Source organism: Branchiostoma belcheri, unplaced genomic scaffold, assembly GCF_001625305.1.
Source record: "Branchiostoma belcheri isolate BF01 breed outbred unplaced genomic scaffold, Haploidv18h27 scaffold2, whole genome shotgun sequence".
Lineage (NCBI taxonomy): Eukaryota > Metazoa > Chordata > Leptocardii > Amphioxiformes > Branchiostomatidae > Branchiostoma > Branchiostoma belcheri.
This window is the reverse complement of record NW_017803490.1, coordinates 8,805,427-8,821,718: the sequence shown is the minus strand read 5'-3', so window position 1 is coordinate 8,821,718 and position 16,292 is coordinate 8,805,427. Positions and strand designations below refer to the sequence as shown.

Below are 16,292 nucleotides of genomic sequence, written 5' to 3'. Positions count from 1 at the left end.
TTATACTCAAACACTCCCGCCCTCCTTCACTCACTCACACACACTCACTCACTCACTCACTCACTCACACCCTCACTCACTCTCACTCACTCATCACACTCACTCACTCACTCACTCACACACACACACATTCACTCACACACTCACACACACTAACACACACACACTAACACACTCACACACATACACTCACTCGCACACACACACACACACACACACACTCACTCTCATCCACTCATTCACAAACTCACACACTCACGCTCAAACACTCACTCACCCACACACTCATCACTCACCCCCTCACTCCCTCATCCGGCCACTCAGTTTTCATCAATTTCAGCACCAACCTCGTATTCCTCGTATCCTTCTTCAACAATCTTCCTTCTCCTGACCCTGCGTTTCTTCCTCTTGTTGAGCGCGTCCAGATTCACGATCGCCTTCCCGGACATCTTGCCGTCGATCCCCCACTGAAGCATGCACAAAAATGTTAACTATTTCCTAGGACAACTAGTAGGTACCATGTTTAAAGTTTAAACTTTTGGTCCAACACAAACAATTCTCTCACCTAGAGCTTTCGACCAGTCACTCTGGTCTTCCTCAGTAGACTGACCCAGTGGGGCTTGTCACATGGCTTCTTTGAAGTGTGAAGTCAACACAAGACTATTTCCTGAGAGGGGGGAAGGAGGCTATTTACATCAGGGTCCACCACCCTTCACTTAACCGCGACGGGGCCCGACATCGTCTACCAGATACCTTTGACCCAGTGTTGACGCCATACTTCAAAGACGCCGCGTGAAAAGCCTCATTGGGTCAGTCCACTAGTGTCCAAACCCTAAGGAAGACCAGGGACTGACTGGTCGAAAGCTCTAGGTGAGAGAACTTTTTGTATTGGATCAAAAGTTTTAACTTTACACATTTATGATACACTTTAACTTTCATGATAGTATAAGTCAATCAAATATTAGAACTAGAAAGGTAACAGTTGCAAAGCAGATGCAAAATACGCTGAAGCTTAGACATCCGGATAACCCAACACAACAGGGCTGCAGCATTAGTTACCATAGTGACAGATGTCAGGTCCTTGTCAGTGACCTTATTTTTTTGCTTGGAAAAGGGGAAGAAACGGATCAGAAACAATATCTTTTACTTCTTTAAAGGTACACGTAATTATACCTAATCGAATGACCGAGCAGTAAACAACGTAGGAGTGCAAAGGTCGTGAACTCTAACCTCATATATGGTCTTCTTCTCCTCCACGAACCTGACCTCCTGCTCGAGGTCACCGCCGTGTTTCCGTTTCCGCTCCTGGCTCAGGGCGTTCAGGTTCACCAGGGCAGTGCCCTTTAACCCCTTCTTCACGCCGCCATAGTTGTACTCGACCTGGGAAGTTATGAAGAACAACAGATTATAGATAAAATATGGCTTGAAGATAAGTAAATTGTATGTAAATCCAGTATAAACCCTATACCGTTACTAACATAGCAGTTTAAATATAGAATGTATTATAATTGGGCATGATTTTACAGGTCTACCAAAAGGATTTCATAAATAGAAAACTAGTTTTATACATTTGCTCTGTTTTGTTGTATTTTCTTTAAGTTTTATGTCATACGTTTACATCTAGCATCAAATTCCAATCATAGAATTTAAAAAAAAAATTGAAATTAAACTAAATTATTTGATTTAAAATTAAACTGAGTTACAGTCGTTTCACGGTCATCTAGCAATCGTTGTCTGTTGAAAACTCAAGTCAAATCATTATATTATGTATTGTTCTGTGCAGGGAGCGTTGAAAACCGCCATTGGCGATATGATGCCCCTGGATAAATAAATAAAAATACATCTAGCACGATATTTTAATTTAAAAAAATCAAAGGCACAGGTTTGGTCGTTGTACTGTCACCACCTAGAGAAAACTTGACTTGCCTTTAGAAAATCAAAGTTAAATGATTCAATTCCTACCTGTGTTTCATCTACAACTCTTGTCTTGATGTCATAGCCTTTCCTGGTGCTGTAGTCGGCCCTGGTCGAGACCGACGACTCATTGAAGGACTCCATGGTCGATGACGTCACCGTGCTGTCCAGCGTGCTGCCCCTGCTGTTCCCGCTGATGTAATGGCTGCTGTCCAACGTGTTGTACCTTTCAAGGTATGAATATATTAACGAGGGCCTATGTAATATCTTTCTGCACAATGACCTGGTGCACACCATCTTAAACTAATGGCTGGAAAGATACGTATTCAACCAGGCTCAAAATATAAACATACATGCAAGCTCAGGGCTAAAAATCGATTATTGGGAACAAAGGCACTGGTGCACCTAACCTACAAATGTAGGTGTACAAGAAATATGGTTGGTATAACATGAAAATAGAATTTTAACCAGATCTAATTACAAAACGTACTGTGTATCCTGAGAGCTTAAATCTGAAATTCTTTACCTAACTTAACAAGGGTTTTACCATTTTTTCTAATAATGGTTTTACAACTTCTTTTTCTAACAATGGTACGAAAATGGTCAAAAAACGTTTAGTTTAGTTTAGTTTTAATGGTGATCTTCTTGCTGTACCTGCTGTCCAGTACGAGGATCTGGCCGCTGATGTTGCTGCCCAAGGTCGCGTTGCGGCTGTCCAATGTGCTGTACTTGCTGTCCATCGTCGCTAGCTGTCCCCCGTCCATGGTGACGTAACGCACGTCACTGCGCATTTGGTCTGTTGGAAGCTGGTATTTCACCTATGCCAGGTTGTAAGTTACGATATGGCAATCGTTATTGACACAATAAAAGTACAGCGACTTTCGTGGGGTCTTTAGACTGCAACTATGCATGCAAACAAACAGGTGGATACAAATGAATTAACCTGCATACAAGTATGTTGATAAATCTACAAATTTTGAATTTGACATATCACTCATGCTACTAGTTGTAAGGTCTAAACATTAATAATTTACATATTTGTACACAGTAAGGGTGTCCTTCTAGAATATATGAGGATATGTCTACTAAAATCGTTAGAAAAAACATCTATATCAAAATATTTTAGTTTTTTTCGGTGTCTTAAATATTGCCAAACATCCACGGTACCAATTGCTATCTTATTACCTGAACTCCTGGTAATCCCTGGACCACATTGCCTTGTGTCACTCCGGACTGTACCCCTTGCAGTTGGTACTTGATCTGTCCACCAGCCGACTGGACATTCTGGATATAAATGAATTAACCAGTTTACAAGTATGTTAATAAATTTACATGTTGAGTTTCACATATCACTTATACATACTACTCGTTGTAAGGTCAATTTATTATATAGTATTACTTATTTTATAACAGTAAGAGTTATCTTCTTCTAGAATATACGAGGATATGGATCAGCTTACTACAATCATTAGAAAAAACAACTATATCAAAACATATTCTAACTTCACCGGTTTATGTATCCGTTTATATAAAACCATTTGCTGTGAGCCTTATAATATTACCTGAACTCCTTGTAAGCCCTGCACCACATTGCCTTGTGCCACTCCCGACTGCACCCCTTGCAGTTGGTACTTGATCTGTCCACCAGCCGACTGGACATTCTGGATATAAATGAATTCACCAGTGTACACGTATATTAAAAAAGCTACATGTTGAGTTTGACATATCACTCATACATAGTACTCGTTCTAAGGTAAATTTATTATATAGTGTTACTTATTTGTACACAGTAAGAGTTATATCCTTCTAGAATATACGAGGATATAGATCAGCTTACTATAATCATTAGGAAAAAAAGTATATCAAAGCCGGTTTATGTCGCCGTTTAAATATAACCAATATAGCATCCACTCTAGTTTAAAACCATTGGTTTTCTTATAATATTACCTGAACTGTTGATAATCCCTGAAAAACAACTTTTATCAAAGCATTTTCTTAATGTCACCGGTCTATTTAGCCGTTTAAATAAAACCCAACATCCACTGTAGTGTAAAACCGTTTGCTGTCTTATAATATTTAATATTATTACCTGAACTGTCGATAAGCCATGGACCACATTGCCTTGTACTGCTCCCGACTGTATCCCTTGCAGTTGGTACTTCACTTGTCCACCAGCAGGCTGGACGTTTTGGCCTTGGTAATGGACTTGAGCAAACTGAACTATAGAGAAAATGGGATATCCCACTTATGACACCATGTTTAAAGGAATTATAACGTTAGGTAGGCTAAATCATGCTAAACCTTGAATTTCTGGATTGTACGTTGCTAATTCATTTGCTGGTATACGCAGTGAAAGAGGTGCTATTACTTCTTGCTCAGCTTTTTGTAGCACACCATACTCAATATTGAATTTCATAATGGACCATACTAAGTTACATAAATTACAGCGGGTGCTACCTGCTATCTTACTTCCTGTAGTAGATTTATGTTGTCCCAAGCCTCTAGCGGTATAGACGTATATTATGTCAGTTTATACATGTAGTTCAAACAAAGTAGCATTGACTCTCATAGGCGGTAACTACAGTTTATTGTCTTGTAGTTATGACCTTTGATGTTGACCTGTTCCACGCCGGTAAGGACGTATATTATGCCTGTTTATAGTGGGAATGAAGTAGTATTGACTCTTAGTTTGAAGTGATTACCTTGTTGTCCGATGCTGCCCTGTTGCACACCGGATTGCATGCCTTGTAGCTGGTATTTTACTTGTCCACCAGTTGGTTGTGCTTCCGCGCCTAAAACAATGAATGGAAGAATCTACATGATTGATTGAATAACTGGATGAAGAAATGAATGTCTCTAGCATGTTATCTCTCTACTTGGCCAACTCCTACTCTTTCCAGCCGCTTTCGAAGCCTGGTAGAGTCTACATTAAGTTCTTAGGTGTCACAGAACCACATCAAAGGTATCGTCTACCAGATACCTTTGACCCAGTGTTGACTTCATAGTTCAAAGAAGCCACGTGACAAGCCTCATTGGGTCAGTCTACTAAGGAAGACCAGAGTGACTGGGAGACAAAAGCTCTAGGTGAGAGAACGTTTTTGTGTTGGATCTAAAGTTTTAACTCTAAACAACAAAACTTCATGCCTGTGATAGAGCAACTCAAATGTACTAAACGTTGTGCATTACTCCAATGTACTAGACTGTGTACATTCATAAACAAATGCAGAACGCACCTTGGTAGTGAACCTGAGCGACCTGAACTGTTGGCAACTGCGCGACGTTAGTGTGTTGCACACCAGACTGCATGTCCGAGAGTTGGTACTTCACTTTCCCAGCGCCTGTAACCTGCGCTTCCGAGGTCTTGTACTTCACTTGTCCAACCTGAATGGCTGGAAGCTCGTACTTGACCTGCCTTATATCCGCGCCGTATGTCTGGAAAATACATAATTCATATCTGAATCACTACAAAAGCGACACCATATTGTAAATTACTGAATATATCTCCTGAATTACAGAATGTAATAATACTCTTCCTAAGAAAACACAATAGATTAGCTTTAGTATCATTAAGGAATAGCTCGTTAGAATTATATTTTAGTATTAATTTGTGTATGTAGCCTTGTTGTTTCTTTGCCATACATTGTACCAGCTACAGTTGTTGAGCAATAAAGTTGTATTGTATTGTATAAAGGGTGTAGAAACATCTATATGAGCTCTGAACAGATTCTAATGATGATGTTTAAAACATCATAAAACGCCTGTAAAGATCTGTTAGCAAGGACAAAACGCTCCCATAGTAAATCTAGATTAATACTGAAGGCGTGCGAATTTAAAATCAAAACGTTGATATTTCTCACTCAAGTTTTCAAGCTACTAATAGTTTCTAAGATAATTCATCGTATAAAACATATACTGCGATAGAAGGTTAGAGCTTTAGATCTCTAATCGACATTTTGTTTACACGAGTAACCTTCAGTGGAACCTGCCCTCAGGGAAGCTGATCCGCCATTAGAACGCGCCCTTCATGACGTCACAAGGTCACGCGATAGGCGGCTTTACATGACCATATTTGTCGATGTTTTGGCTGTCCGGTCAATTTGTGCATCCAGATTAAATCAATTTTACAACCAGGTAATGTTTAAGACACTGGCAATGTGGTAGCCTCTACCAGGCTTCCGGAAGCGGCTGGAAAGAGTAGAAATTGGCAAAACAGAGAGATAACATGCCAGGGGAGTTGATGGTCCGCTAGAGAGTTCGGTAGAGTCAATATGTACTCTCAAGTGGACCAAACTTCCCAGTCATATTTTCTCTCTATGTGGCCAATTTCTACTCTTTCCAGCCACCTCCCGACGTCTGATAGAGGCTAGCACATTGCCAGTGTCTTAAACATACGTTGTTGTAAAATTGATTTAATCCCGATGGAAAAATTGGCCGCACAGCCAAAACATGAACAAATATGGTCATGAAAAGCCGCCTCCCGAAGCCTGATAGATGCTACCAATGTGCCAATGAATGTGCAAACTATTCATCAGCCATACGTAAATCGTAAATAAATTATGTTTTTGTAATGTTTACTGATGCTTTTTTTCTGAAATGTACCTTCATCGTGCCGGCTAGTTTCATGGTGCACTCTATGACGTTGCTGGTTGCTAGGTTACTAGCTGAGATGAGCTCGTCCACAGCCGTTCTGAACATCTCGCGCTGGCTCTCGTCATCCGGATTCGCCACTGTGGTCTGTGTACGGGGGGAGGGGGCAAGGTGTCAGCTTCATAAAAATTACCGGTCAAGAGCGAATGAGGGAATACAACAAGAACATTGCTGTGAATGAGAGGTTAAAAGACAGAGATGTAGCCGCCATTGCTTCCTTTAAAATAGTGAAATTCGGCAATGTAGTTATGATGAAGTTATTCTTCGGCCAGGGTAGTTTGGTGGAGAGAGAAAGAAAGAGAGAGGAGAGGAGAGAAGGAGAAGTAAAAAGAGGTGGACAGAAAGAACTTGCGCAGCTTACATTTAATAGAATTTATTTATTTGTCAGTCATCGTATCTGGTGGAGACTAAGAGAGCTAGGAGAGAGACACACAGAGACAGAGTTCTTGGATTCTTAATTTTCCATGAGAAAACAGGTGTTGTGTTCATTTCTTATTTATTCTTTACTTCAGGCCAAAGGCCCATATAAAAACAGGGACAATAACAAAAGTACAAATACACAAATTACATACAGATGTTTAAAAAGTATGTTCTATGTTCCTTTATCTAGTATCACCACTGTATCAGGCTCTGACTTGCCGCCTCTATGCTTTACTTCGTTACTATTATTTTAAGATATACACACATATCATAAGATTTTCTGAAAGGAATAGTGTTCACCTTAACGGCTGTGACCATGTCTTGAGTCACCGCCGCCAGTTTCTTGGCCTGAGCGACCATCTCCCTTCGGACGTCTTCGTCTTTAGTTTCTCCCGCCTTGGTGTTGATCAGCCGAATCAAGATGGCGGCCGCCTGGAGTAAACAACATCGTTATTTCTTTCAGAGCAACACAAAGCAATACTTGTCTTTGTCTGTTTCCTTTTATCAAGCTGGATTCCCTGAATTCAAGTGAAATCCGTTAAAAAAAGTTCCCCAGATCAAGTTAATTTAAGACAAGGTGGTCTTCTTGAATCTACCACTAGGTGTTGCCACTCTTCCTAATTTGATCGTTAAGCGATGCTATGGCCCTCCATACAGCCCCTCACTAACCTGGATGCAAGACAGTTCTTAGGGCCAATAAATGGCCCAGCACCAAGTTAGCCGAGCCGAGGAGCTAGCCTGTATTCTGGCCCTGGCAACAGGCTGGCACCCAGGCTAGCCCTGGAGCCGAGGAGCTAGCCTGTATACTGGCCCTGACAACAATATGGCACCCAGGCTAGCCTTGGAGCTGATGAGGAGCTAGCCTATCCTATATACTAGGCCTGGCAACAGTCTGGCACCCAGGCTAGCGCTGGAGCCGCAAAGTTAGCCTGTAAACTAGCCCTGGCAAAGGCCTGGCACCAAGGCTAACATGTAACATGTAGCTTACCTCTCCCAGCAGTTTTGCGTTCTGCACCATCTTGGGCAGGTCGGAGAAACTGCTGAACACCATGTTCGCCGTCTGGATGATCGACTCCCGGGCCTCGTTATACTGCTGGGTCAGCTGGGACATCTGGCTCTGGGAAAATTAAAAAAGAACGTTGTCGTAAACTCTTTGGATTTTTATGAAATAAGACTAAACTTTCTCTGCCAACACTGGGACGAATTGGGACTTATCCAACATTTTAGGCCGACTCATTAAAACCTTGTTCACGGAATGGACCCGTTTACTCTTGGAGCGTGACGTCAGAGACACGTGACCGCAGTAGAGGGTCATACGTGCCAGATAACGTTCTAAAATCTTTGGATTTTTGTTTCAGAAATAAATGGGGGCGGGAAAAGCGTCTTCACACATGCATTTATCATTGTGGGGAAACTTGTGGAAACGTTTATTGACATAAAAGAAATCAAGTTCTAAAGTTGCTGTTTCTGTATCTGAATTTTTCGGTTCACAAATAAAAAGAAGAAGGTGCATAGAAGACCATAAAATGTTTGCCACTGGACTAGTATAATGATATCCAGTAAAACTTTCAACCATAGGCGTTCAATATCGTCAGGCGATTTACATAATATCATTTAGATAATCAGGACACGACAATGACCCCAACTGACCTCTGTGTACCGAGAGTTTGTACGAATTTGACCCTGATTATCCTGGTGATAAGGTACGTTTGCTAGACGAGTTAGACATTCACAATATGCTTTCGTGTTTGGAAAAATAAGCTTTAAGAGAATGCTTCCATCATAATTTTGTGTTGGCAGAACGTCAGTCTAAATTTGTTAAGTGCGGTAACCATTTTATATTAGAATTGTAGCTGGTCATAGAAGGTCAAGCTATGTACTGCGACACTGAGAGTAACCAGGAATGGCCACGTCCAGGTCAGGTCACAGGGTCACCCAACTTGTCTGTTGGAACGCGTAAGCGTTGGCGTTTGTTTCTGCTCTTTTCTGCCCTTTTCTTGCATGTCTTAACGACTCTGAAACGATTCTTGAGAGTTGAATAGTTCGTACACAAACCACAGAGCCTTTGTAGTGCCCTTCTAAGCTCTCAGTGTTCCAAGTTTCTGCCTAATTCGCTGCACAAGTGTGTGGGGAGGGCGGTCGAGCAGTGTGGTGGAGGGCAGAGAAGTGTGGTGCTTTTGTGTACTTCGGTCTGAGTTTAATGGCGAGGGAAAGTTAGAAATTCAGTCTGTTGATGTCTGTTATGTTGGTAGTGATCTTAGCACGGTATTTGAATGGACGAAATTGGAGAAATTTGTCAAATTCTGTCAAAATCTCGGTACAGAACAACGAGAGGTCAGTTGGGGTCATCAGTGGCTGTGTCCTGATTATCCAAATGATATAATTATGTAAATCGCCTGACGATGTTGGTATTTTAATAATGAATCACATGTTTTAAGCCTTTTCATTTTTCCAACAGGTGTTGCTGATAGCTGTGTGCATGTAAAACAACCACGAACACGGAAATGCCTACCACACAACCCCGTACTAAGTTAACAAACAATAGGATGTAGTTTTTTTTAATCTCCAAGCAGATGTTTCGTGGCCCAAAAACAGGCTAGACAATCTGCCAGGGTGGCAAATGGATACTGTCTGGTGAATGGATACTACCTGGCCAATTTGTTACTCTGTTTTTGCGGCCACCAAACATCTGCTTGGAACGTCGGTGAAGGTTCTGCTTGGAGATTCTTTGTTCCACATATCTCCATTAGTTTGTACAGACTGATAACCTATACAAACTTAGTCTTCCTGGAGTCGTTTTGCATGCAAACATTACACCCAAACTACACATTTTTACATACAACTACAACTTAACTACAACATGGTAAGGCTACATACTACATACTACACAACAATACAAGTAGTGCTGAGATGTCAGAGGTCTTCAAAAGAAATTCTAAATCTAATATTTACAATTTTATAGTAGTTTTCATGCATATGAATGTCAACAGAATTTTCGTCTGTGACCAACCCGCAAATAAATCAAGCGCTAATGTAATGCCCGTAGCAAAACAGACAGGAGTGGCCAACTTAATAACTAGGTCACAAAGCAAACGATTTTCTCTCGCGACTGACTCTTTTCACGGCGAAATTCTTTCTCGACTCGGCGACGCCTAGTTTTCCGCCATCTTGGTGACCTTCACCCGTAGAGGTCACCCATTGTTGTGATAAACACTGGAGATATTCATATCTATATTTATATTACAATGGCCACTATGACTTTTACACTACGACGAATTGCTTAAATCACGAGTATAGTATTATTCAAATCGCTATTCATATTCTATATGCACTGTTTTAAGTTGAAGGTCTGTATTCAGATGACTCATGTCATCCTCGGTAGCACAATGTTTACTGAAGTGCAGACGGCAAAGTATTTATCTGGTCCTTTCATGTATGAGAATATCACACTGTACAGCTGCCAGTTGTTTACAATGTGTAAGGGTACCCTCCGTTCCAACCTATAGTATACCACATACACATTCGCATGTAAACTTTCTCAATGTCTAAGGAAACAATACCTGTAGCTAAAATACCATGCACTGACTACAACATTGTGCCTCAAGCTAAATAATGATAACCTTCTAACAAGGCTCTTTTTTTTTCCTTGCTGTTTTCTGACTGTGTACCAGCTTGTACTGCACCCAGTTTAATTTACTACGCTAGTGTTATAAACCAGGCACAGTAAGAACTGATACACAGTCAGAAAACGTCATATAAGCCAAAAAAGTCCAACTGTAAGAAAGCTAGTGACATAATTGTACTGACCTCCCCAGCCTTGTATGTGTTAGTATGCGAAGCGCTGTCCCCTCCATCAGTGTAGCTGGTCAGCACGATAGTTGGGACTTTATCTGTTTTCTGCATGGAGATATGCGTCTGGAAAATACAAGAACGTCTGTTTTTAAGATTCTTTAGGGGTGTGGGAACATAGATAACCGTTGTATGTTTTATTTTGTAGCATAAGTTTAAGGACTAACTTGGTGTGACTTTTATGAGTTTTATGAACTTAAAGTTTTGTTTTGACGCACCGATTTTTTTTTAATGTTGACCACCTTTAGTTGGTTGACTAAATGTAACCATGTCTTGTCCTGTGTTAATGTATGCTGGGCTCCATTAGAGAGCAGCTTCTACTAGCTAAATGGGCTACCCAGCCGTTTTATGATGAAATAATAACAATAATCAATAAAGTGCTAATATGTATGTGCGTCTAGGTCCTGGACTAACAGAACACTGGGAAACATGGAGACACTTCTAGAAGCAGAGTGGGCTTAGTCCGGTAAAGCGACCTGATATGATGATAATGATGATAATACTTATATTCCACCGTCATCATACTAAGTCAGCCCCACTTCACCTCAATGTGTGTCAGGTTGTGTTTTAAGAACCTTCATTTTTCTTTGACCTACCCACCCGAGGAAACTATTCCAGTAATTAGCCATTGGCTATTTCAAACCACACCTCTTCTAACATCATTATAGAATGTCCAGACTACGTACGTAAGCGGTGCTCTGTCCTTGGGAGTAGAGCGCACAGGGCGTTTTTTTGTGATTCATATCTTCCGGACATCCTCTCATAGTCTACAAACTTAATGCCCTTTCACCGGGCTGACCATTTGACCTTCGTAGGGGCAAAACTGTGGCACACAGGACCGGAATTTGGCTTTGTTCTAATTTTCAAACTTGCGTAGCTCTTGCAGACCTGTCCTTGAGAGTAGAACGCACAGGGCGTATTTTCTTGGTGATTCATATCTTCCGGAAATCCTCTCAAAGTCTACCAACTAACAGTCATTTCACCAGATTGACCATTCGACCTTCGGAGGGCAAACTTGTAGCAGACAGGTCCGGAATTTAACTGGTCTAATTTTTAAACTTGCCTCTTGTAGACATGGATATTGTACAGAAAACATTTCGACATTGCATCATGAAATACAAAAGTTAAGTAAACCCTAAGGCAAGACGAGTTTGAATGCGTTAAAGGGAGGGGTATCTAATTGGAATGGACAACATCGATAACTTGCTTGTGATAGCCAGATAAGGCAAGACTTCCATACTAGAACCGTACTTGTTATGCAGCATGATTAAACTGTAATTTCCAATCTCTTGTGTTGGAAATTACAGTTTAATCTTGCTGCATAATGACTTCTACCAACACAGATGAACTTTCAAGATAAGAATCGTACTTGTGTTGTCTTTTAGAGGAGACATCACTGTCAATGTTTATAGTCGATTAGACAAAATCTAATTAAGAATTCAAACCGTAATACTGTAATACCCTTAACATAAAACACTACACCTGATTCTGCTGTTACACTGGGGTACAGAATCTAATTGGAATGGGTAACCTATTAGCATTGTTATGATAGGTTAACCAAGACTTCCATACTAGTATTGAACTTGTTTTGTTTTTCATGAAAGACATCACAATAACTGTTTATGATCAATGTAGATAGATTAGAATTTGAGTACTCAACCCGTAATCCTTTTATCTCAACATGAAAACATTTACTACGTTTGATCCATTGGCCAGAGAGAAGCCTTGGTTGGTGTATTGGACCCTCTCTGGTCAATGAATACTGTCTTTTGCCACCCTAGGATCTGCTTGGAGATTATTGTTAGTCATGGGGGTACATAAGTCATAGGGGATACAGAACAACCCCTGCAGCGCGGAATATTTTCTTGTGGCTCAAAACTATTCTTTTAACTTCCCAAAACCCACAAATTTTCGAAAAGGCTGGACATTACGTCTTCCATGGTTTACAGAAGAAACCCTTCAGACATAGTTGTAGATATAGTTATAGTTCTAGATGCCTTTATCATGTAGACTTGAGTTATTTTATACTCTGTTTCATTGCTCTCTTATGTTTTGTAATTGGCAATTAGCCCCCGGGCACGAATTTGCAATAAACTTTTCATTGTTAGTCATAGGTTAAAGAAGTCATGGAGGTTACAGAACAACCCCTGCAGCGCGGAATATTTTCCTGTGACTCAAAACTATTCTTTTAACTTCCCAAAACCCACAGATTTTCGAAAAGGCTGGACATTACGTCTTCCATGGTGTACAGAAGAGAAGTCAAACCCTTCAGACATAGTTTTAGACATAGTTATAGTTCTAGACAGCTGCCTTTATCATGTAGACATGAGTTATTTTATACTCTGTTTCATTGCTCTCTTATGTTTTGTAATTTGCAATTAGCCCCCGGGTACGAATTTGCAATAAACTTCTCATTGTTAGTCATAGGTTAAAGAAGTCATAGAGGGTACAGAACAACCCCTGCAGCGCGGAATATTTTCCTGTGACTCATTTTGTCCACAAATCTCTTCATCCTCTCACAACAGACGTTCCTTTTGTCTAGTTTTCTCGTCTGACCTTTTCGTATTAGGAGGATAAAATGGTGGAAAAACATTCCCATTAAACTGTTCGATGTACGTGAGTAGTTAACAGACTACTCTAGTTCGCAGCAACCTTTTCTAAGTAGCCTCTACCAGGCTTCGGGAGGCGGTTGGAAGAGTAGAAATTGGCAAAGTAGAGAGAGATAACATGCCAGGGGAGTTGGTCCACTAGACAGAACAGTTTGTCGCACCCGGCATGTTATCTCCCTCTCTCTGTTTTGGCCAATTTCTACTCCTTCCAGCCGCGTCCCGAAGCCTGGTAGAGGCTATGTTCTAAAATGATTCGTGTTATAAGTAAAATTATTCATTGATATGTTAGCGCTACTGGGAGACTTTGCCTGACAGAAGATCTTCATAATGTTTTGTTAGTCGATTCAACTTTTAAGCAAACAAGATGCAGTTTTGTAACAAATAAGAGTTCACAGATCATTTGTTTTGATAGGGATCCTGTGTTCTCGAAACCCAGTTATCCTTTGCATGTATAATACTGTAGCAACTACAGTGTCTATTTTACCTTTCTTGATTTGCGTACATTCTTATAAACGTCTAAAGGTGTATTTAAGACTATTGCTTGCTATGACAGGAAATTATGTGGGTTTCAGACATCCAGTATTATCGTTGTGTTAAACACAGACGGCCCAGTTTTAGTCTACCCGTATAGAATAGTTTAAAGGGCAGCTTTTGCAAGAATGTGTGTTCCGGTTTTTAACCACGGTATGCGACAAAGAGTTGCTGTGATTCGAACTACGTGAGGTGGTTCTAAACACGCCATTTTGTTCCAAGGCTGCCAACAAGGTCAAAATGTCACTGTCACTCGCCTACAAAGGCACAATTTTCACACAAACGTTTCTACTATTTCTATACCATGAATTAATAATAATGCGTATCCATACCCCAGTAAGGCTGTTATCGTACTTAAAATCAAATAGTATGTAGCCATTTCGTTCTCTGACTGTGTTTAAATGAGTTTTCAGAGCGTCGCAAGCTAAACTATTAGTCGAGTCATTCAACTGTGATTTTCAAAGCTCCACAACGCAAGAAAAATGTTGATTTGGTGTTAAAAGGTATGTTAGAAATTCCACCTACCGGGCTATGGTCTGTTAGGCTGCCCATCTCCTCAGTCTTTGGTTCGGTAGGCTTGGAGTTTTAGTTCTTCTTGTGTGTTTTTGGTGTTAAGTTGTGAATTCTCACGGTGTAGCTTGGGTGGTGGTTCTTCTAGACTGGTTCTCAGTCTGGTGATCTCTATAATTATAGTCCCCGATGCTTGCGTGAGGTAATGCCTGCAAATAACCTTGTGTCTACCCGTGCGTAGGGCGACATCATCACTCTGCCATTGGCACATTTGCAGGGGTGTTTCGTATATAGAATTGAATAAAAACTCCAAAATAGTGGATACAATTTCCCTAAACCCTAATATTTCAATTTCTTATGTACTTGTATAAGGTTACGTTTGCCTGCTAAGGTTGCGTTTTCTTACTTGAAAATCGAAATTAGCTAGCAATATTGACGCACAGAATGATGACTCCTCCGTAAGAAAATGGACTGTTCTATTTACGTCCGTGCCTGCCTATCCCCTGTTACTTCAGCATGAACGACGCTTGTCAAACCCACTTGACAATGATGACATTATCACCAACGTTGCCTGGCAACTCCCGCCAAAAAACGTCCGCCTTCTTTCTAATAAAAGCTAACAACAACGCTTCAACAACAAGCTAACCCCTCTAACGATTGCTATTTATCGTTTTTTAACAGTAATGTGATATTTGTTTGTGGATTTGTACGCTTTATTGGCTATCTGTTACTTGACGGACGAGTCCAAAATCCCCCGGGGTGGTAGTTGTCAAGAATGTGGGTACGTCACGTGGTGACGTCACGTGGTGATGACGTACTACTAGTAGTATGTCCTGTGCGTACGCGACATGAATGGTAATCTTCATGATCAACCTGCCCCTCCCTAGAGCCTGTGGTTTCGTCCCGCCCAGAAAGGGCGTGCGTACATGGACCGGTCCACTTTGATCACCAGAAAGGGGTAAAAAAACGTTGACGCAATTGTACTATACTGGATCTAGGACACTTCCTTTCATGGCAAAGTGTCCTTAAAATTAGTTTAAATAGTCTTTCGATGTGACCTCTGTTAACACGTGCTGTAAGTGGTAATAAAGCTGTTCATTTAGAGACCTGATTATTTAGCACATTTATTTACATAGTAAATTAAAAAATAGTCAAAAGACTAATTAAGAGGAAAAGTGGTGCTAGTACGTGTTTGGAGGGAAATACTTTTCAAAATTAAAAAAAAATGAGACAAATAGCTAAATCTTAAAGATGGTAAGATAACGTTAACGAAATATTAATATAATATTGTATCCTGTCTTTGCGGCTAATTATGATGGAAGTCAGCTCTAGTAAATGGTAACCATCAATCAAATAGGCAAAAAAACAACGCGAGACACATATTTAACCAGATGCATAATGAATTTATTTCAAGGCTTCGTCCTAGATTCGAAGAAAAATAATATCCATACATTTGTTGTACACGTTTGACCCACTTAATAAACAATCATCACACCACAAGGCAACACGTGTTTTTTCTAAAGTACATTTACATTATGAGCTGCACTGTGAATAAATAGACACAAAAGGGAACAATACACTCCAACACGACTCTTTTCGAAGTTAGATTTACATGAGTTGCACTATGTAGTAAAATATACACATATTAGGGAACAACATACGAAATATTGTAAATCTGTTAAAGTGTGCTTTATGATTTCTATAATAAGCTGCTAACAAGACATAGTCATCAAATCAGCAATTATGTTACAACATAGGTGTAAACAGTTAACATTATACATATATATATAGTAGTGTATTGATCCCTTGTAT

General features: G+C 40.3%; 2 protein-coding genes across 2 annotated transcripts in view; both read right to left on the bottom strand.

Moving 5' to 3' along the window:
- LOC109468516 overlaps positions 1–14,627 on the bottom strand; it is a 24,192-nt gene extending 9,565 nt beyond the window's left edge. Inside the window, 13 exon segments of the mRNA XM_019766760.1 lie at positions 284–467; positions 1,231–1,380; positions 1,963–2,140; positions 2,569–2,732; positions 3,100–3,198; positions 3,477–3,575; positions 4,004–4,134; positions 5,148–5,346; positions 6,514–6,648; positions 7,282–7,413; positions 7,970–8,098; positions 10,789–10,896; positions 14,496–14,627. Of these exon segments, the coding sequence (XP_019622319.1) occupies positions 284–467; positions 1,231–1,380; positions 1,963–2,140; positions 2,569–2,732; positions 3,100–3,198; positions 3,477–3,575; positions 4,004–4,134; positions 5,148–5,346; positions 6,514–6,648; positions 7,282–7,413; positions 7,970–8,098; positions 10,789–10,896; positions 14,496–14,522 (1,735 nt within the window). The 5' untranslated portion in view covers positions 14,523–14,627.
- Positions 14,628–16,013: 1,386 nt separating this feature from the next.
- Positions 16,014–16,292, bottom strand: part of LOC109468515 (slit homolog 3 protein-like) — a 5,189-nt gene continuing 4,910 nt past the window's right edge. The window contains exon 4 of the mRNA XM_019766759.1: positions 16,014–16,025. Within this exon, the coding sequence (XP_019622318.1) occupies positions 16,014–16,025 (12 nt within the window). The remainder of the gene's footprint in view (positions 16,026–16,292) is intronic.